The 20957-nt window shown below is 40.2% G+C and overlaps 4 protein-coding genes across 5 annotated transcripts; all 4 read right to left on the bottom strand.

Moving 5' to 3' along the window:
* Positions 1–3715: 3715 nt before the first annotated feature.
* On the bottom strand, positions 3716–6313 carry LOC118416491 (alpha-2,8-sialyltransferase 8B-like). Its single transcript, XM_035821614.1, has 3 exons — positions 6130–6313; positions 5170–5625; positions 3716–4966 (listed from the first exon to the last, which is right to left on the bottom strand). Exons 1-3 carry the CDS (start codon positions 6261–6263, stop codon positions 4669–4671), a joined length of 888 nt encoding a protein of 295 aa, XP_035677507.1. The 5' UTR covers positions 6264–6313; the 3' UTR covers positions 3716–4668.
* A 1929-nt stretch (positions 6314–8242) lies between these two features.
* LOC118416434 (alpha-2,8-sialyltransferase 8B-like) lies at positions 8243–12221 on the bottom strand. The gene is made up of 5 exons (XM_035821534.1): positions 12044–12221; positions 11177–11339; positions 10437–10574; positions 9703–10209; positions 8243–9332 (listed from the first exon to the last, which is right to left on the bottom strand). Exons 2-5 carry the CDS (start codon positions 11320–11322, stop codon positions 9038–9040), a joined length of 1086 nt encoding a protein of 361 aa, XP_035677427.1. The 5' UTR covers positions 11323–11339; positions 12044–12221; the 3' UTR covers positions 8243–9037.
* Positions 12222–13540: 1319 nt separating this feature from the next.
* On the bottom strand, positions 13541–16225 carry LOC118416433 (alpha-2,8-sialyltransferase 8B-like). The gene is made up of 4 exons (XM_035821533.1): positions 16065–16225; positions 15367–15486; positions 14626–15132; positions 13541–14213 (listed from the first exon to the last, which is right to left on the bottom strand). Exons 1-4 carry the CDS (start codon positions 16208–16210, stop codon positions 13889–13891), a joined length of 1098 nt encoding a protein of 365 aa, XP_035677426.1. The 5' UTR covers positions 16211–16225; the 3' UTR covers positions 13541–13888.
* Positions 16226–17642: 1417 nt separating this feature from the next.
* On the bottom strand, positions 17643–19873 carry LOC118416435 (alpha-2,8-sialyltransferase 8B-like). Of its 2 annotated transcripts, XM_035821536.1 has the most exons (3): positions 19785–19873; positions 19046–19552; positions 17643–18284 (listed from the first exon to the last, which is right to left on the bottom strand). In XM_035821536.1, exons 1-3 carry the CDS (start codon positions 19796–19798, stop codon positions 17990–17992), a joined length of 816 nt encoding a protein of 271 aa, XP_035677429.1. In that variant the 5' UTR covers positions 19799–19873; the 3' UTR covers positions 17643–17989. The 2 variants fall into 2 exon arrangements, with proteins under 2 accessions (XP_035677429.1, XP_035677428.1); XM_035821535.1 differs by lacking the exon at positions 19785–19873 and having other exon boundaries at positions 19046–19756.
* Positions 19874–20957: the final 1084 nt, after the last annotated feature.

Below are 20957 nucleotides of genomic sequence, written 5' to 3'. Positions count from 1 at the left end.
AATGTATGTGATTTTTATCGTACTGGTAATATTTGTGTCTCTATCATCTCGTAATGTGCGTGATTTTATCGTACTGATAATATTTGTGTTCTCTGTCATTCTCATAATGTGCGTGTTCTCTATCATTCTCGTAATGTGTGTGTTCTCTGTCGTTCTCGTAGTGCGCGTGTTCTCTACAGTCCCTGTTATGTGCGTGTTTTCTATCGTTCTCGCAGTGCGCGTGCTCCCTATTGTTTTCGAAATTCGTGCTGCAATGGTTTGGGAAATCAGCTTCTCCGTTTCCAGTATAGTCAAGGGCAACGTCCTCGCCATATTCTATAACAGGCTTCAAAACTGCGCCTGAATCTTCCCTTGCACGCAGTGCTTGTCTCTGCCATTCGAGGATCCGTTTTGTGGACCAAAACCTCTGCCCTACCCGTCTGACGTACAGTGGGTTCGGCGGGCGGCAAGGTGCATCGGCCGGATGAGGTGTTAGCTCCTTCGGTCGAACCGCAGCAGGCCGAGACACTGAAATACCAAGGATAAGTTATGACGCAACAAAAGATTATGAGACAAAGTTGTGATGTTACTGGAATATGTCATTTGATTCACGCCCATAGAGTTGTGTTTACGGAACGATGCGCAGAAATGCAGCTGGGTATGAAAAGGCTGAGTGTGTGGAATTACTGGGACTCACAACGACAACTTTCGTTGCCCAGGCAAACCATTTCGTTCCCTGCGCGCAGGAATGGTTCTTTGTGGTTGTCGTTGTGGGCGTTCGTAAACCATTAATGTCCTGTGCCCTACAGTAGTGTTCCTCACATAATCATGAGTATGCATAAGTCGCGCAGGTGCCGGTCACGTGTTTGTTACTATGGTTATACAAGGAAATGTAAATTGTGTCCCACTTTGGGGGACAGATTTATTCCCCCAAGGACATTATATAAAAATGTTTTAATGTCCTTGATTCAAAGATTGTAAGAAATTACAGCCACGGATGAAATTCATCCCCCACGCCTGAGACGCCATTAATCATTCAAAAGAAACAAGTGAAACTAGACAAATCAAGTCAGAGCGCTCCTGTCACAGGTCGATGAATTGACTAACATTCATTACCGCCTAAGAACATGTAACATTTAAACATTTAAAGGGGTCCTAAACTCCAAAAGGGAGTGCTTATTTTCCAATAGAGTAGGTATTAATGAATTCATAATCAGTAACCTTTTTGCAGAATTTCACTTGTGGTGAGTTACGCGAGGTGTGTTTGCAAAACTCACCCATGCAGACTCTACCCATGCATTTTTTATACGTATAGACACTTTCTTCATCGTGAATATTTTCGGCATAAATGAGAGGCGATGTGCACACCAAGACGGTCAATTGTTCACAAGATATTAAACAACACATATCAAGACAAGTTTTTTAACATGGCACCTCAAATTGGTTTTGCGAGACTAGGTAGAAGCATGTATGTTTTTACTTCCTAAAATTAATATCTATCGGAAAATCACATCGTCTTGAAGAGTTTGGGACTCATTCAATTCTATTAGCAACATACAACACAATAATTGCCATTTTTATGACATTCTACAATTTAGTGACTTTCTAATGTAACACATTAAAAAGGATAGTTTGCGACCAGTTTGAACCTCTCGCTGGCTATAATCTTAATGTATTTGACTTTGTGTAAGAAAGTTGCCCGGTTTCTAAACGTCCTTACGTACGTACGTCCATTTATTCCTGAATGATGTAGCCAACAAATCCTTTAAAATTAAGAAAAAAATCCAAAGTGTACTGTTCTAACGTTTACCGGCAACGGAATTATACCTGTTGCGGAAAGTACACACACATGTATATATATTGCTTTGTCCTTGGTCGACCGCCCTACCTTTCTACTGATATGCCGGACTGTCAATACCCGGTACCCGACTGTTGAATACAAGGTACTCGGTACTAAAACTCGTCATTTCGTATATGTACGACTGACTACATATTATGTACTAAATCATAATTACTAATCATGTTGATGGGGTAAATAAAAATCAACATACCCGTTGCCTTTCGACTTTCATAGAGCTGGTCTAACTCAGCGTCTTGACCTGGTGATGAAGAGGTTTGCACCGCTTTCTGTGTGCCTTTCGCTCCCTCCTTCCGTGGCGAGGACGGCTCCTTGTGTACTACAGCGTGAGTCGTGACTGTTGTTCTCTCTCTAACGTTGGGCTGGGTATCCTCAGGCGGACGTCCGTACAACTCTTGCCGCCCAGGCGCTGTTTTCCGCCACTTGTTTGCTTCCTTCCGTGGCGAGGACGGTTCCTTGTGTACTACAGCGTGAGTCATGATGGTTGTTCTCTCTCTAACGTCGTTGGACTGGGTATCCTCAGGCGGACGTCCGTACAACTCTTGCCGCCCAGGCGCTGTTTTCCGCCGCCTGTTTTCTTCCTTCCGTGGCGAGGACGGTTCATTATGTACTACAGCGTGCACGTGAGTTGTGATGGTTGTTCTCTCTTTATTGGACTGGGTATCCTCAGGCGGACGTCCGTACAACTCTTGCCGCCCAGGCGCTGTTTTCCGCCGCCTGATGGACTGCTTTTTGTTGGCTGGACTTAAACCCTCCGAATCGCCGCTCATTTTTGGCTCCGTAACCACCGCATCTACGTTTTCGATCATTTCGTCCGTATTTGTCTCTCGTATGGAAAGGTTTCTGACAAGTCTAATCCCCGGAAATGAGGATAGATCCGTAAAAAAATGACAAAACCTCACCGCAACGGGTTGTTTTGATGCTGTTGCCATGGGGAAAATTCCGAATAACGTTTTTTTAATAAGCCGCTAACGACAAAGGACTAAGGTATTTCCTCCAAATCTAATTTGTCTGTTACCAAACGGGTGCGATATTGCAGGGAGTGGCAAATATTCATGAAGGATTAGTTAGTCAATTACTTGCGTAGAAGAGGCCATGTTTGTTGTACAAGTTTGTGCAGGACGGGGCAAATTTTTAGATGGAATATTTGATATGATGTTTTCCTTGATCGCTTATAGAAGAGGTTAGAATTTGTATCCCATGGATTATATCATATGATATCATTACCTTCGCCAAAATGGTTATATTTTGGGTAGCATTTGCATGTATCTATGTTTGTATGTATTATTGTATGTAAAAGACCAGCATAACTTGAGAACGCCTCTAGAGATGGATTGTATTGATATTCGGTATGTGGGTAGTTCTTGATGAGACCTGGAAACGATTAGATTTTGTGCCCAGAATTAATACAGCATGCTAGCAACTGGCAAATATTCATGAAGGATTAGTTAGTCAATTATTTGCGTAAAAGAGACCATGTTGTGTTGTACATGTACTTTGTGTTAGAACAGGACGGGGCAAATTTCTAGATGGAATATTTGATATGATGCTTTCCTTGATCGCTTATAGAAACGGTTAGACTTTGTATCCCATGGATTACATCATATGTTACTATTTGACTATGCTATACCCTTTATGGTTTTTAAGTCTAGAAGAAGAGAAATAACGCACGTATTTATACAACGTACAGCCACATCTGGAAGCAACACCATCTCCCGCTTATTCCACTCAGATGTCTTCATCCACAGCATATTCTGGACACATCATAATTTGTATTGCTGTATTGTGTTTTTTTTTCCATTTTTACTGTTCATATGATATGGGCCAAGTGCCTGGAATAAAATTGAAATAAATATAGTCGTGATATATGTAGCGTAAGTCGGAGCCATCGTTGCCTTCGTCACGAAGCTGACATGTGTATCTGTTTGTTTGTGGAAAGCATAATTCGAGATATTGTGGATGGATATTCATGATGCTTTGTAAGTGGTTAGGGGTCGGGAAAACAAAGATCGAGGTGTAATGCGATTTTCAGCGTAAGATATGCATTATCATTGAGAAACATTTGTAATACGTCAGTCTTACAGGTCGTCATTATTAGGCAACTTTTATGAGGTGTGGAAGTCTCGTAATACAAGCGAAGGTAACTAAAACAGGGTCGTTGAATATGCATGCGGATTCTCCGTTTCCTGCCTCACATCCTTTGACAATCATAACTTAATTTCAGAGTACAGGATAGTGAAGAGTATAAGCTGCAGCAATTGCGGTTGTAACATTTATCATAGAGATGGTCGTTTTCGTGCAGGTACCAACGTTGTAAGGACAATGCGTATGCAAATCTTTTCGTGTAATGTGCTGTATTTGCTTGACTAAATGTGTACTCGTTTGTATAGACTATCGACCGTACATATATTCAAGAACATACAACGGCCAGATGAAAAATCATTGAATAGAAGATACTGTAAATGTATACAAGTTCGCGGAGATTTCATTTCGCGGTAGCGGAAAAATGGACATTTCGCGTTGGTTTTAACTTCGCGGCAGCATGCCAAGGAAACCACCACGAAAGTTTCTGCATTTACAGTAATCTATTAGGATTGGGAATAAGTAACATCGTGTCATGAAATAGCATCGATATCTATTATCTTGTCGCAGTTGATATTGTAGGTAATGCGATGTATCGGCACCGAAGGTTTTGTTGTTGCTATGACATTTGTCAAGGGAAGGATAATTTTCAGAATACAAAAGAATAGCTGTCAAATTCTCACTGAAGAATTGCTTGCTACTCAAGACTGGAAGCTAATGGCATAGGTGTGTACTACGGCCGTGCAAGGTCATCTCCTCTTCATACATGGACCGACTTGCATCTTCAGCACCCCCTGCTTGTGTAGACCCCTAAAAAAGTCGTATTCTCGTGCCATGTGATGATGGCCCCCCTCATTCTGTATGGTAGGTTTAATGTAGTCTCCCGGGTAGTAGTGATAAGGGATAGATGTATTCTTCGCATCTTTTTGGAATGGGAAGAAGCCGTACAAGTAAGGGTGGTCACAGAATGTTGTCATCATCAGAACGGTCACCAGGCCCAGAGTAGGATTTCCACCAAATTTCTTGTTTCCTAACTTTGTCGCAAGCCTGTGCAATGAAAAAAATCATAAATTAGAAGAACAAAGGTCTAAACAAAATTATTCAATACAGTTAAGCTTTAATGACAATAATGCACGATGCTCTTTATCTATTACAGCAGAAGCCTAAATTCACTCCCCAATTAACTGCAACTATATCCATGCATGCTGTATTTCAATGCGTATTAATGTATGAAGAGAAATATAACTTACTTGTTGAGCCCTGACTTTTGGCTTTTTCGGGTAGTAAGTAGAAGAAATGAAAGTTTGTACAATTGCACCACCGTCCGGATTGCGCTTTTCGAACGCATGCCTCCCACTAGCACAGTGCCTTCAATGTTCCTTAGGCGATTCTCGTATACGTCTTGACTTCTATCTTTTAAGTGTGAAGACTGCTTGATTCGTTTCGGCGTGCTGGAGTTCAACAATGTCATATTCGTCCTGCTGCCGACGTCTTGTTCGAACCCTCTTATCAAAGGTAAATCCATTCGTATGACGTAATCCTTGGAATCAATCTCGCCACCACATGTGCTTCCGAGAAGGATGCCGCTATTGGCCACGACAGCACACGTGTTGTAGTGGCCAAACTCACCGACTGTCTGGTTGGGCAGTTTTCCTAACAGCAACTTCGTTGTATGAGTGTCCGGATGTAGTCTCATTGTAGCACTTCTGCAAATTGCATAAAAAGTATGATATCATGTCTTGACCTAAAGAAATCATCGTAAGTATAATACTGCACAAATTAGTATGTAATCAAGTTATGATGTGTTATAGAATTGTGAGTTTATTTGCAAAATCATGTTTTGATATAATCTGTTTCTGTGGGCCTCGTAGTAAGGGCACTGACTAATGAAGTGCGTTTCATTTTCCACTGCATTCATTGAGCAATATTTACATAATCTATCGTGTACAGGTAGCTTTCTATAGCGACCCCTTTATATTTCTAATGGGTGCGCACTCATTCTTATTTTACACATGGCGGATCTTTCATCAAACTCGTTATGATTCAGGTTATATACCCCATAGTTTGCATGGGAGAGAAACGGTGTACAAGCATTGCCAGTTAATGGGACATGTAAACGTTTTTTTTCTTCTTGCCTATCAGAGATACTGCATTGAAGATACAGTAGTTGTGGGCTAAATGGTTTTACTAAATGGGTTCCAAGTACTGACCTAACTTTCGCAAAGGCTTCTTCGCTGAATGTCCAATTAGAATCTGGTGCCAACTTCCCAAAGTCCAGGGTGGGCCTGGAAAACCTCGCATCAGTATGGATCGCACCGGAATGGAGGTCAGTTTTGTTCCGCATCGCATATGGTAGGAATTGTGGTATACCCTCCAACGTTGCACTAATGATTAAAAGAAATGTACCATGTAGGCAATGCATAGGTAGGTTTTCTCAAAATGCGTTGTTTGTTAGATTTGTTCACAAATAGAAAACCTAAACAATTTATAGATCAATTAAGATGTTCGGTATATATGATGAAGATACTAGTTAAATGTTTGATAATCGCAGTAAATAAAATAGTATCATACTCTACCCACATCTACAAAGGCCACAAATGGACAAAAATCAAAACTGATCGTAAAGTGATATATATATATTTATTACTAATACTTTATAGATGGTTATGATAATCATTTACCCCCAGAACATTGAGAGCGAAAAGCATACGGTTGTAAACATTGCTGCACAAATAAAGAAAGGAGATGGCCGTCTGTCTGCTACTCTTGAGGGATGATCATCTTGACGCCAACTCACGACCACGACTTTGTTTCCTTCACTGGTTACCATTGTTGTACCTTAGGTATAAATGTTCTCATTATTAACAGAGAATAAAAAATATACTGGTTACATTGTGAAGCTGTAGCCACATAATGACTTCAAGTCGTGCCCTGGTCTGGAAGTAACGGTAACATTATCTTGTATTGTCCAATATTTTTTTGTAGCCTACAGTAGTGATTCTTGTTTCACTCCCTAAGAGCGATTCTTGTTTCGTCGATAAGTTTAGACATCCAGGGTAGCTGGTTTCACCTGCCTAACAATCATTCTAGGAACTGAATTGTTACGTTTTTGGCTGCTATTTGAATTCTTTGTGTCTTCTCAGGCGACAGCCATTTTTAGGGGGCGAAATCCCACCCGTGGCTATAATAATCTTCCAAGCAATCAACCAATATGAATTTTGTGGTGCATCTTTTGTAAAACATTACAGGGGTCGTGGAAAAACGAAGGAACTAGTGATGTTGTCTATGATTTGCTCCATATCAAGTCAGGCGACAGCATTTTTACATTTAGATGAGAACGAGCCTTGAATGCGGTGTAACCAAATAGCGATTAAAAGTCTTTCACTCGTTCTAAAAGTAAAAAGTCCTGACCATATCAACTTGAAAATGTAGCACTTACCTACTTAACGTGGACCGGTTGATGTTGAACACTTCAGGTTACTTTAAACTTTGACCGGTCGCTAACAGGAGAGACGTCGTCTTAACTTTAGCTCGAACGACGTAAGACACATTGGAAGGAGTCTTATCGTTTACACGACTGTTTCTATTCAATGTCTGCGTATCCTCAGGCAGGTATGGGTGATGTCACACCAAAACAAAATGGCCGATGGGGTGTAACGTTACAGACGGTGACGTGTGAAAACCGGCTCGGTTAGTTCGGTGGTACACATCTATTATATCATTATGTATGATTAACGTGGCAAGGCCGCAACATAAGTTATATAGGTCAGGCCACAAGAAGTAAATTCTTTGGATAACATCAGCGCACGCATTCATTTTTGTCTGATTTTGAAGGAACATTGTGGAGATTGCCAACACGACAAGAAAAGGCTACAAAAGGAAGTTTTGGGGGAAGGGGGTAACCTTGAATGTAGTTGATATATCGATATATATCATATGTGCCAGACTACCACACTAGTGTCACTTCGTCCTTTTCCTTAATATATGATCTGTCGCTTCACTTATCATTACAAGCCTTATGGTCTATCTATCAGACTATCTATTTTACCCATCTTTTTTGCACGTTGACATTAGATTTAGTCTGCCAATGGTGTCATCCATAAAGATTACTCGCTGCGGCCTTATGAAAATATTTGGTTTGGTTGAGACCACACTAACCTTCAACATGTAATGTGCTTTTGTGTGTGCAAGTATATCAATTTATGTTTAAAGATTAAGTAGGACTACATCCTGTAATCTGTATCTTTGCTATCTGTTGCTTACATGACCCCTTCCTCTTCCCTCATGACCTCAATGAAAAGCGGCCTGCAGGCCTATTTGAGCCAGTTATAGAGAACTTTATTGCACGACGATTGTACATAATACAATGTATGGCAACAACTATTACACAAAGCACAGAATTAAGACACAAACAGAAATCGTAAAACACTGGTATAGTTTCTCGTCAAATTGCATTGACCTAGCGACGTTTATATATGAATATGCTATTGCCAGTACACAATACATGTAGGAATTTGAATATCATTTATTCCGGCTCCACAGTAATTGTTGACAAATGTTGACACACAAGTTACACCGGCGTCCCTCTGTCGACGACTTTCGCCAAACGTCACCAAATTTCAAAATTGCCAGTAACCGATTGCCCGAGGGTTGATTGCAACATGGGACATACAGAATATAGCAGACATACATGAAATAAAAGACTTTGGTATAGATAACAGTGGTGACAAGTGGAAACGAATGACTATTCAAGCAATGATATGGACTGTTGAAAGCTACGATCTAAGCGCTTGGTTTACATTTACAAGGGAATGGTCATGTGAATCTATCGTTTCGTCGATTTAGCTAACAGATGGTGAAGTTACTTGATAGATATAACGTTATACTATGGTGCATTTAGCAGCAAATGCGTAGTAAAATCATTAAAAGCTTTTGTTATTGTCACCAATGCCATGTCAACATCGATGGTTCAAGCTGGTTTTCAAAATGATTTCATAAAATTTGTTATACAAAGTTATCTGCTGGTCATGATATGATATGATATTATATTAGTATGTATGGAACTTATCTACTTAAGTACAAAGATAAGGTGGCTAAATTATTGTGCTGTAAACATCTTTACTTCTCCTCGCATGGACCGACGTGCATCTTCAGCACGCCCTGCTTATGTAGATCCCTAAATAAGTTATATTCTCTCGTCATGTGGTGACGACCAGCGGCGTTCTGTTTGATAGGTTTGATGTAGTCTCCCGGGTAGTAGTGATAGGGGATTGGTGTATTGTTGGCATCTATTTGGAATGGGAAGAAGCCGTACAAGTAAGGGTGGTCACAGAACGCAGTCGCCATCAGAATGGTCACCAGTCCCGTGGTAGGATTCCCGCCCGGTTTCCTGTTCGCTAACTTGGACGCAATTCTGTAGGTGAAATAAACCAGAAGAGATAAGAGCAAGTTATGTCTATGTTACTTCAGACTGACATTCAGAACTGGTAACTGGGGAATGGTACTTGCCATGGTCATGACTTCAACAGTGGTTCCTACACCTATCAGATAACCCAATATGTTTTGCATACAATATCTTTGCATACAATATATTTTTTTTCTTTTCAACTTTTTTAACGTTGAAAAGTACATTCTCTTCAAGAGCACACTGTGGCAACCTGTATCTCATTAAGTATGCATAAAAGTTGTAAAATGATTGAAAATTGAAAATTTCGAAGCGTGGATTAACATGTTTAATTTTTAAGCAATGTATTCGATACACATTTTAAGAAACCAACACTTACGGATTGATTCCTCGTCTTAAGCTTCCTTTGACAATGTACAAAGAAAAGGGGAGATGATACTTTCTTGATGAACTCATTATTGTGTGTCTTGCCTTTTTATCCGTCACCAGGGCAGTGCCACCTATGTTCCTCAGGCGACTCTCGTACACATCCTGGGTTCTATTTTTCAAACGTGCAGACCTCTGTAACCGTTTCGGTGTGCTGAGGTTGAGTACCGTCATACTGGTTCGTTCACCAACGTCTTTTTCATATCCTCTTACTACGGGTATGTCAATCCTTATAACGTAATCCTTGGAATCAATCTCAGCACCACAACGGCTTTCCAGAAGCACGCCGCTATTGCCAACCACAGCACACGTGTTGTAGTGACCAATCTTAGTGCTGTAGTCTGTCTGGCAGTGGACTTCGGAAATGTCTTTGTTTCCTTCACAGGTATCCTTTTTGTATTGAGTGCCCAACTTAAATAACCTGAGATGAACGTCAGGATGTAGTTTCATTGTAGAATTTCTGAAAGATACGATGTATTTAAAGACGTGACATTGTGACAGATACGATTGCAGATTTACGTTGTTTACTTAATATCATCATCACCATCGTTGGACGTAATTCGGTTTCATCACTACTCATATTTCATAGACAGATGACTATAGGAATGTTCCTAGGACAGATATCGCCCACAGACTGCATGATTTTACAAAACCGCCGATGCAAAATACATTGGAAACTGTGCTAACCTGACTTTCGCCATGGCCTCCGGTCTAAATTCCCAGGCTGCATCTGGTGCTAAGGATCCAAATTGTAGCTTTGGCCGACGGAGTCTTGCTATGGTCCTGTTTCCAAACTGGTACGGCGGGACTTGTGGCAACGAGTCCCTGATAGTAGGGATAAAGCATGTGCCAGGTTTGTGCACGGAATCTCTTTTGTATTGGTGGATAACAATCTGAACGTTTGCTCGAATACAATGAAACCAAGACTCACCCATCATTGTGTTGGAGAGCAAGGTTACACGTAGAATCTTACCACAATTGTGTTGTACTTAGCTGGTCACTTATAAACATTCCTTACAATGCATGAAGATACGTAATGCTAGTGGCAGAGGGGCAAATAACTAAGGGGATCGCATATAGTCGACTACATAACCAAACATTGTCACAATTTCGGTTGGTCTTGATGCACAGTTTATCACTACAAAGTTTGACTGCAATTGCACTTTGTGTTGATATTACTCTGTGACTGGAGGGTAACCTCCAGCGACAGAGTCTTGTTACATTTGTTTACGCCGACGTATAGTTAAAATACTGCAACTTACAGCTGGATAATTAACGATAAGCTAAGGATCATGATATTTCCCTTCACACCCTTCTGTCTTACTGACATTCTCAACCATTAAACTGAATAATATTATAGCTCTTTTTATTAGAATTCAAACCTCAAGACTAGACGTTCAAGCGATTCTACAAATGTATTGTGTTACCTCCATATCACTGCCTGTAGAATGCATAACGCTGTTGACATTATTGTACAGATAATGAATGTCATCAGTCCTCTGCTCGGCTCTTTTGAACGCAAACCGACATCCTTGTCCTCTTGATGCCAGCTCACAACTTCTGTTGTCGCCATGGCCGCACTTACAGTAGCTAATCGGTGTGATTTATTCAAATATCATCATTATTTTCTGACAAGTTATCTTCAAATACAACATTTTTTTCTTATCCAACTACCTTTTGTCAAAAGTTAAAAAATCTTAGTTTCATAACACGTTTTTCTCATTTGGGGATGTGAGGCAGTCGTGTCAGTAGACCTTGGGAACATTCCCCAAATCTGTGCAGTCCTTTCTACAGTGTTCACATTGGACAAAAAAACAGAAGGCGTGTCTATCTCAGAGCATTGTACAATTGCGATTACTCACTCACCAGTGAACACATGACGTCAATGACTAAAATTACACCAAGGACGGTCCCACCTAGCTTTAAATGTGTACTGTAGGCTGTTTCCATTTAGTTTTTAGTCTTGTGATGAGTGAATGTACAGTTCTTTCCTGTATTGTGACAGAAAATGTGCGTATAAGGTTGCTCGAGCCATATTTGTCATTTGTGATATTCTTATATTGTGTGATATAGTCATATTGTGATAACTTATGATACTCCAACGTATATAGCCATTTGACATATTATCTATCTGTACAGATTCATGTTAAGTTACAAGATCGTAGAGTTTTACACGCGCTGTGTGGTACCCATGGTAAAACCAACCGTACGTCTTTCTCATGAGCTCACATTCTACTTTCAGAATCAAACATGACCATGTAATGTTTATGGAAGACAGTATAAAAACTACTCACGTTTTCAATGCTTCAGACACAAACGACGTTAAGATTGCCGGCAATTTAGCTTGGGGTTTGGAGACAGACTGACAACGTTCATGATCTGTTTTGGAAGCGTGTTTTAATAGGCAAACGACATAATTAACGGTAAAGGTCAGTAGGGTCGCAGGGTAACCGGTTAGATTTGTTTCTGAACAGTAGGCATGGAATGAACCACCGCAAACACGGGGGTGCATACTAGTTAGTTTGCTGTCAATCGCATCGTGGGCGACATATTACGTCACACACAAAAAAATATCACAGTGCTCGAGAGGTCATCTAGCCTGAGTACCATCAGTGCAGTAGTCCACGCCTGGGCTGGGCGTGTAAAAGCGCAAGTAAATTGTCATTCATTACCTCCATGAAATGTCATGGAATGGAGGTTATATTTTCTGTTATGTGTCTCTGTCTGTGTAGATGATTACTCAAGAACGGCTGGATGGATTGGTTTCATACTTGTTGTGTTGGTGAGGTGTGATGAAAGCTCGAATCGATGAGATTTTGGGAGCCGTATCTGTCGTTATAATCGATGTAATAATATCAGAAGTCACCCCTATATTTGAGATATATTGGTACAGGCATCGTGCTTTATGTGTTTGTTAATGGGCTTAGCTCCAAGCAGATGGTGAGGTGACAGCTGTTTGGGGAACCCCGAGTTTTTTTAGTATGATAATTAGTTTTATTTATGTCTGCTTAGGATATCATGGAGATGTGAAGCGTAAGTATCATTGTAAGAAGTTGAGATACATTTAACGATAATGCTTAACAGGTATGGATGTCTCACATACTGTACTGCTGATTTGAGTGACATGGTGATTAAAATGCCATTAGGTCCTCTCATCTGGGTTGGGTGTCAGAAGTTTTATGGGCGACACAGATGATCTGATTTTGTTAAGATAAGGGACAGTTGTTAGTTGTCTCTTTCGTAGCCAATGGTACTTGTTTTTTAGCAGACGGGGTTGGCGCCAAGTATTCATCTTACAGTTGGTGTAGGGCTGTCAGAGGAAAGTGTGCATCTCGTTTTTGTACCGTGTGAACAGCTGATGTTATGACATATTGGTGGAAAATCAAATCACCATCTGACTAAAGTTGGCCACATCCCTTCTTCTTTCTGAGTTTCCCAACTTTCTCCCACCACACAGCTCTGAGGCACATAGTCGAACCTCAATAATGCTGACAACCTTAGACATTTTAAATGCCAAACATCAAGCTTAAGGAACACCACGCTACCATATGCCGTCGACCTCTTAAACGCACATTACACAATTAAGTGTCACATTTTGATAATTACTAATCAGATGGACATCCTCTGTGTCATTAAATAAATACACCACTACTTTCCCATAACATTTATATTATATAACCATTACTCTCAAATACAACCGACTATAAACATACATACCATCCACAAAAAAGCAATAAATATTTCATGGAGGTATGAGGTCCCCGAACTCTAGTTTATTTATTCATTCATTCATGCATTCATTCATTCGTCCGCTCCTATGTTCGCTTCTGGAATACCAGAGACGCAACTGTATAAGTGTATAATGTAGATAGAGTTCGGCGTTCATACCTCCATGAAATATTTAAAGTTTTTGTACATATAGATGTTATGCAATTAACTTAAACATTTGCATAATGTATGCATTGTGATGTATACCATTGATTAGCTTACACATGTCACAAGTGAAAATCCCATCATTTATCATTAAGCGGTTTTAAATTCTTAAAAGAAAGCGAAGCCACAAAAGTTTGTTAGATAAATCCAACTGTTAGTCATAATATGATATTAGTATGCAAGAAACACATTTGCAAGACATAAACTTATGTATGAAGATAGGTGGCTAAAGCAGTGTGCTCCTCGCATGGACCGACTTGCGTCTTCAGCACGCCCTGCTTATGTAGATTCCTGTAGAAGTCATATTCTCGGGACATGTTATGACGACCTCCCTCATTCTGTTTGATAGGTTTGATGTAGTCTCCCGGGTAATAGTGATAGGGGATTGGTGTATTGTTTGCATCTTTTTGGAATGGGAAGAAGCCGTACAAATAAGGATGGTCACAGAACGCAGTCGCCATCAGAACAGTCACCAATCCAATGGTAGGGATCCCGCTTCCCATTTTCCTGCTCGCTAATCGGGACGCAAGTCTAGAGGTGAAATAAACCAGAAGAGATATGAAAAGGTTTTGGCTATGTGTCTTCAGACTGATATGCAGAACTGGTAACTGGGGAATGGTATTTGTCATGGTCTTGACTTATACAGTATTTCCTAGACATATCTACATTTAGTACTCAATACGTTATGCATATATCACACGGTACGGTTACATATATTACAGCACAGTTATTCGTTTTCAACTTTTACTTAACCTTGAAATTTACATTCTCTTCGGCCTTCGCGTTTTGGAAGAGCAAACTGTGGCAACTGGCATCACATAAAGGTTCCGTAATCCTCAGAGTTATAGAATGTTGAAAAAAATTGACCATGTCAAAACGTGGATTAACATGTTTAATTTTTAAGCAATGCATTCAGTATGCATCGTTAGAAAACAACACTTACGGATTGATCCCTCGTACTAATCTCCCCCTGACAGTGTACAAGGAAAAGGAGAGATGATACTTTCTCGCCAAACTCGTCATATTAGATCTAGACCTTTTATCCATGACCAGGGCAGTGCCACCGATGTTCCTCAAGCGACTCTCGTACACATCCTGGGTTCTATTTTTCAAACGCGCAGAGCTCTGTAACCGTTTCGGTGTGCTGAGGTTCAGTACAGTCATACTGGTTCGTTCACCTACGTCTTTTTCGTATCCTCTTACTACGGGTATGTCAATCCTTACGACGTAATCCTTGGAATCAATCTCAGCACCACAGCGACTTTCCAGAAGCACGCCGCTATTGCCAACCACAGCACACGTGTTGTAGTGACTAATCTTAGTGTTGTAGTCTGTCTGGCAGTGGACATCGGAAATGTCTTTGTTAAAGTTACAGTTATCCTTTTTGTATTGAGTGCCCACCTTATATAACACGAGATGAACGTCAGGATGCAGTTTCATTGTAGAAGTTCTGAAAGATACAATGTATTCAAAGACGTGACATTGTGACAGATATGATCGCAGATTTGATATCATTTTCGTTGTTTACTTATCATCATCACCATCGTTGGACGTAATTCGGTTTCATCACTTCTCATCTTTCATAGACAGATGACTATAAGAATGATCCTAGGACAGATATCGCCCACAGACTGCATGATTTTACAAAACTGCGGATGCAAAATACATTGGAAACTGTGCTAACCTGACTTTCGCCATGGCCTCCGGTCTAAATTCCCATGCTGCATCTGGTGCTAAGGATCCAAATTGTAGCTTTGGCCGACGGAGTCTTGCTGTATACGGCGGGACTTGTGGCAACGAGTCCCTGATAGTAGGGATAAAGCATGTGTCATGTTTGTGCGCGGAATCTCTTTTGTATTGGTGGATAACAATCTGAACGTTTACTAGAATACAATCAAACCAAGATTCACCAATCTTTATGACATTGTGTTGGAGAACAAGGTTAGACGTAGACTCTTATCACGCGTACGATTGTGTTGTACTTAGCAGTCACTTAAGCTTTCCTTACAATGCATGAAGGTACGTAATGCTAGTGGCAGAGAGGCAAATAACTAAGGGGATCGCATATAGTCGACTACATACCCAAACATTGTCACAATTTTGGTTGGTCTTGATGCAAAGTTTATCACTACAAAGTTTGACTGCAGTTACACGTTACACTTTGTGTTGATATTACATTTGTTCACGCCGACTTATAGTTAAAATACTGCAAGTTACAGCTCGATAATTAACGATAAGCTAAGGATCATTATATTTCCCTTCACACCCTTCTGTCCTACCGACATTCTCAACTATTAAACTGAATAATATTATAGATCTTTTTATTAGAATTTAAACCTCAAGACTAGACGTTCAAGCGATTCTACAAATGTATTGTGTTACCTCCACATCACTGCCTGTAGAATGCATAATGCTGTTAACATCATTGTACAGATTATGAATGTCATCAGTCCTCTGCTCGGCTCTGTTGTACGCAAACCGACATCCTTGTCCTCTTGACGCCAGCTCACAACTTCTGTTGTTGCCATGGCAACACTTATAGTACCTAATCGGTGTGATTTATCACGGTTATTAAAATATCATCATTATTTTCTGACAAGTAATCTTCAAAGATAACATTTTTTCTCATCTAGCTACCTTCTGTCAAAAGTTTAAAAGTCTCTTGGTTTTATAACACGTTTTGCTCTATTTGGGGATGTGAGGCAGTCGTGTCAGTAGATCTGGCGGAAAGTATACATGTGCAGTGCTTTCTACAGTTTACATTGGACATAAACAGAAGGCGTGTCTACCTCAGAGAATTATATGATTGCGATTACTCACTCACCAGTGAACGCATCATGTCAATGTCTGAAATTACACCATGGACGGTCCCACCTAGCTTTAGAAAGTAGTGAACTTCTAGGCTGTTCCCATTTAGTTTTAAGTCTTGAAATGAGTGAATGTACAGTTCTTTCGTGTATTATGACAGAACATGTGTATAAGGTTGCACGTGCCATATTTGTCAGCACGTGTTATAAAACTTATGATATGCCAACTTATTTACTTATTTGACATATTGTATATCTATATAGTTTTACACCACGTTACAGCATCGTAGAGTTTTACACACGCTGTGTGGTCAGTCCACAATTGAAACCGAACATACGTCTTTCTCATGAGTTCATATTCTACTTTCAGAATCAATGATGACCATGTAACGTTTATGGAAGACAGTGTAAAACCTACATTGTACTCACGTTTTTAATACTTCAGACGCAAACGACGTTTAGATTGCCAGCAATTCAGCTTAGGTTTTGAGGATAGACTGACAACGTTCATGATCTGTTTTGGAAGCGTATTTTTATAGGCAAACGACATAATTGACGGTAAAGGTCAGTAGGGTCGCAGGATAACCGGTTAGATTTGTTTCCGAACAGTCGACATGGAAGGAACCACCGCAAACACGGGGGTGCATGTGGATAGTTTGCTGTCAATCGCATAGTGGTCGACTTACTACGACACACACAACAAGAGCTGTCTACCACTCAAAAATTATAGCCGCAACATGTTCAGAACTCGAGAGATCAAACCAGGAAGTTTCGCTGCAGTACCGTAGCAGGTTGCTAGGGGGCCCAAAATCTAATCGTTTTCAGATCTCACCAAGACCGACCCATAAACCAAATATCAATACAATACATTCAGGTGTTCTCGAGTTATGCTGGTTTCCTACATACAAACATACATGCATACAAACGCTACCCAAAATATAACCTTCTCGGCGTAGGTAAAAATAGCGCAGTGATCAAGAGGTCACATAGCCTGGGCACCATCCGTATAGTTGCCTTATTCATTCATTCATTCATTCATTCATTCATTCATTCATTCATTCATTCATTCATTCATTCATCCATTCATTCGTTCATTCATTCATTCATTCATTCATTAGCCCGCTCCTATGTTCGCTTCTGCACTACCAGAGACGCAACTGTTCAAGTGTATAGTGTTCATAGAGTTCGGCAACCTCATACCTCCGTGAAATATTTAAAGCTTTCGTAGATCTCTTTTAAGCTATCGATGCTATCCAAATAACTTAAATATTTACATAATATATGCATATTGATGTTCATCATTGATTAGCTTACACATGTTACAAGTAAAAAATTCCATCATCTAATCATTAAGCGGTTTTAAATTCTTAAAAGAAAACGAAGCGACGAAAGTTTGTTACGTAAATTCAACTGTTAGTCATGATATTAGATTAGCATGCATGAATCACATACACTTATGTACAAAATTAAGGTAGCCAAAGCATTGTGTTATAAACGTCTTTACTTTTCCTCGCATGAACCGACATGCATCTTCAGCACGCCCTGCTTATGTAGCTTCCGAAAGAAGTCATATTCTCGCTTCATGTGATGATGACCACCGTCGTTCTGTTTGATAGGTTTGATGTAGTCTCCCGGGTAGTAGTGATAGGGGATTGGTCTATTCTTCGCATCTTTTTGGAAAGGGAAGAAGCCGTACAAGTAAGGGTGGTCACAGAACGTTGTCATCATCAGAACGGTCACCAGTCCTGTGGTAGGATTCCCGACCATTTTTCTTTTCGCTAACTTGGACGCAAGTCTGGAGGTGAAATAAAAACAGTAGAGATAGGAACAATTTTGTCTATGTTACTTCAGACTGACATGCAGAACTGGTAACTGGGGAATGGCATTTGCCATGGTCTTGACTTATACAGTATTATCTGGACCTCTCTACATAAATGAACTTTATTGCACGGAAATTGTAGTTTTTAATACAGTTACATAGATATTACAATATAGTTATTTCATTTCTGAACTAGTTTAACTGTAATATCCAACACGAGAATTGGACTCACCCAAATTTTCGACTGAACAGCACCAGTCTTTGTCAAGGATCTAGGAATGAACAATCCACTGTTGTCGTGACGTCACGTTATGCAGATAGAACACGTGACTCAGTAAGCAGTGAATCATAGGTTGCAGGAAGTCTATGGCGCCCACCATCTTTGTTTATTCCTTGACAAAGACTGGTGCTGTTCAGTCGAAAATTTGAGTGAGTCCAATTTTTGTGTTGGATATTAAAGTAAACTAGTTTAAAAATGACTTCTACCAACACAGATGAACTTTCAAGTTAAGTTATTTCATTTCAACTTTTATTTAACCTTGCAATTTACATTCTCTTCGGCCTAGGTCGTTTTTCAAGAGCAAACTGTGGCAACCGGTATTACATGAATCAACATGCTATGCATGATTCTCAAAGTTGTAGAATATTGGAAAATTGACAATTTCAAAACGTGGATTGAAATGTTTAATTCTAAGCAATGAATTCAGCACACATCTCAACTAAAAAAAAACACTTACGGATTGATCCCCCGTCTTAAGCTTCCTTTGACAGTGTATAAGGAAAATGGGAGATGATACTTCTTTGCCAAACTCATCATTCTGCGTCTTGACTTTTTATCCATCACCAGGGCAGTGCCACCGATGTTCCTCAGGCGGCTCTCGTACACATCCTGGGTTCTATTTTTCAAACGTGCAGAGCTCTGTAACCGTTTCGGTGTACTGAGGTTGAGTACCGTCATACTGGTTCGTCGGCCAACGTCTTTTTCATATCCCCTGACTACGGGTATATCGATTCTTATGACGTAATCCTTGGAATCAATCTCAGCACCACAACGACTTCCCAGAAGCACACCGCTATTGCCAACCACAGCACACGTGTTGTAGTGACCAATCTTAGTGTTGTAGTCTGTCTGGCAGTGGACTTCGGAAATGTCTCTGTTTACGTTACAATTATCCTTTTTGTATTGAGTGCCCACCTTATATAACCTGAGATGAACGTCAGGATGCAGTTTCATTGTAGACGTTCTGAAAGATACAATGTATTTAAAGATGTGACATTGTGACAGATATGATCGCAGATTTGATATCATTCACGTTGTTTACTTATCATCATCACCATCGTTGGACGTAATTCAGTTTCATCGCTACTCATCTTTCATAAACAGATGACTACGAATGTTCCTAGGACAGATATCGCCCACAGACTGCATGATTTTACAAAACCGCCGATGCAAAATACATTGGAAACTGTGCTAACCTGACTTTCGCCATGGCCTCAGGTCTAAATTTCCATGCTAAATCCGGTGCCAAGGATCCAAAGTGTAGTTTTGGCCGACGGAGTCTTGCAACGCCCATTTTCCTGTTCGCTATAAATGAAGCCGTGGACCTGTTCCCAATCTGGTACGGCGGGATCCGGACTTGTGAACTTGAGTTCGGTGCCAAGGATCCAACGTTTAGACTTGGCCGACGGAGTCTTGCAACGCCCATTTTCCTGTTCGCCATAAATGAAACCGTGGATCTGTTCCCAATCTGGTACGGTGGGACGTGTCGCGTGTATGGCGAGCTCCTAATTGTAGAGATAAAGTATGGGCCATGTTTGTGCACGGAATCTCTTTTGTATTGGTGAATAACAATATGAACGTTTGCTAGAATACAATGAAACCAAGATTCATCAATCTTTATGGCATTGTGTTGTACTTAGCTGGTCACCTTCCTTATAATGCCTCATGGTACGTAATGCCAGTGGCAGTGGGACAAATAACTAAGGGAGTGGTAGATAGTCGACTACATTATCCAAAAGTGGTTACAATTGCCAGGTGGTCTTCATGCAACATTTGCTACTACTATAAGTTCGACCGCAGGAAATGCTACACTTTGTGTTGGTGCTAGATTTAGTCACGCCTACTTATGATAAAAGTAACGCGATATACAGCTCGATATTTAACGATAAGCTAAAGATCATAACCTCTTCGTTCACACCCTTCTGTCGTGGTAACATTCTCGACTATCAAACTGGATAATATTATACATCTTTTTATTAGAGTTTAAACCTAAACACAATACGGCCAAATGATTCTACAAATGTATTTTGTTACCTCCATATCACTGCCTGTAGAATGCATAATGCCGTTAACATTATTGTACAGATAATGAATGTCATCAGTCCTCTGCTCGTCTCTGTTGAACGCAAACTGACATCCTGGTCCTCTTGACGACAGCTCACAACTTCTGTTGTTGCCATGGCTACACTTGCAGTACCTAATCGGTTTGATTTATCATCGTTATCAAAATATTTTCTGACAAACTATATTCAAATATATAATTTTTTTTCTCATCCAGCTACCTTTTAACAAAAGTTACAAAGTCTCTTGGTTTCATAACACTTTTTTTCGGGATTTGAGGCAGTCAGTAGTTCTTGGGAACAGTATAA

The sequence above is a fragment of the Branchiostoma floridae genome, chromosome 5 (assembly GCF_000003815.2).
Source record: "Branchiostoma floridae strain S238N-H82 chromosome 5, Bfl_VNyyK, whole genome shotgun sequence".
Classification (NCBI taxonomy): domain Eukaryota; kingdom Metazoa; phylum Chordata; class Leptocardii; order Amphioxiformes; family Branchiostomatidae; genus Branchiostoma; species Branchiostoma floridae.
This window is presented reverse-complemented; position numbering and strand designations above follow the sequence as displayed.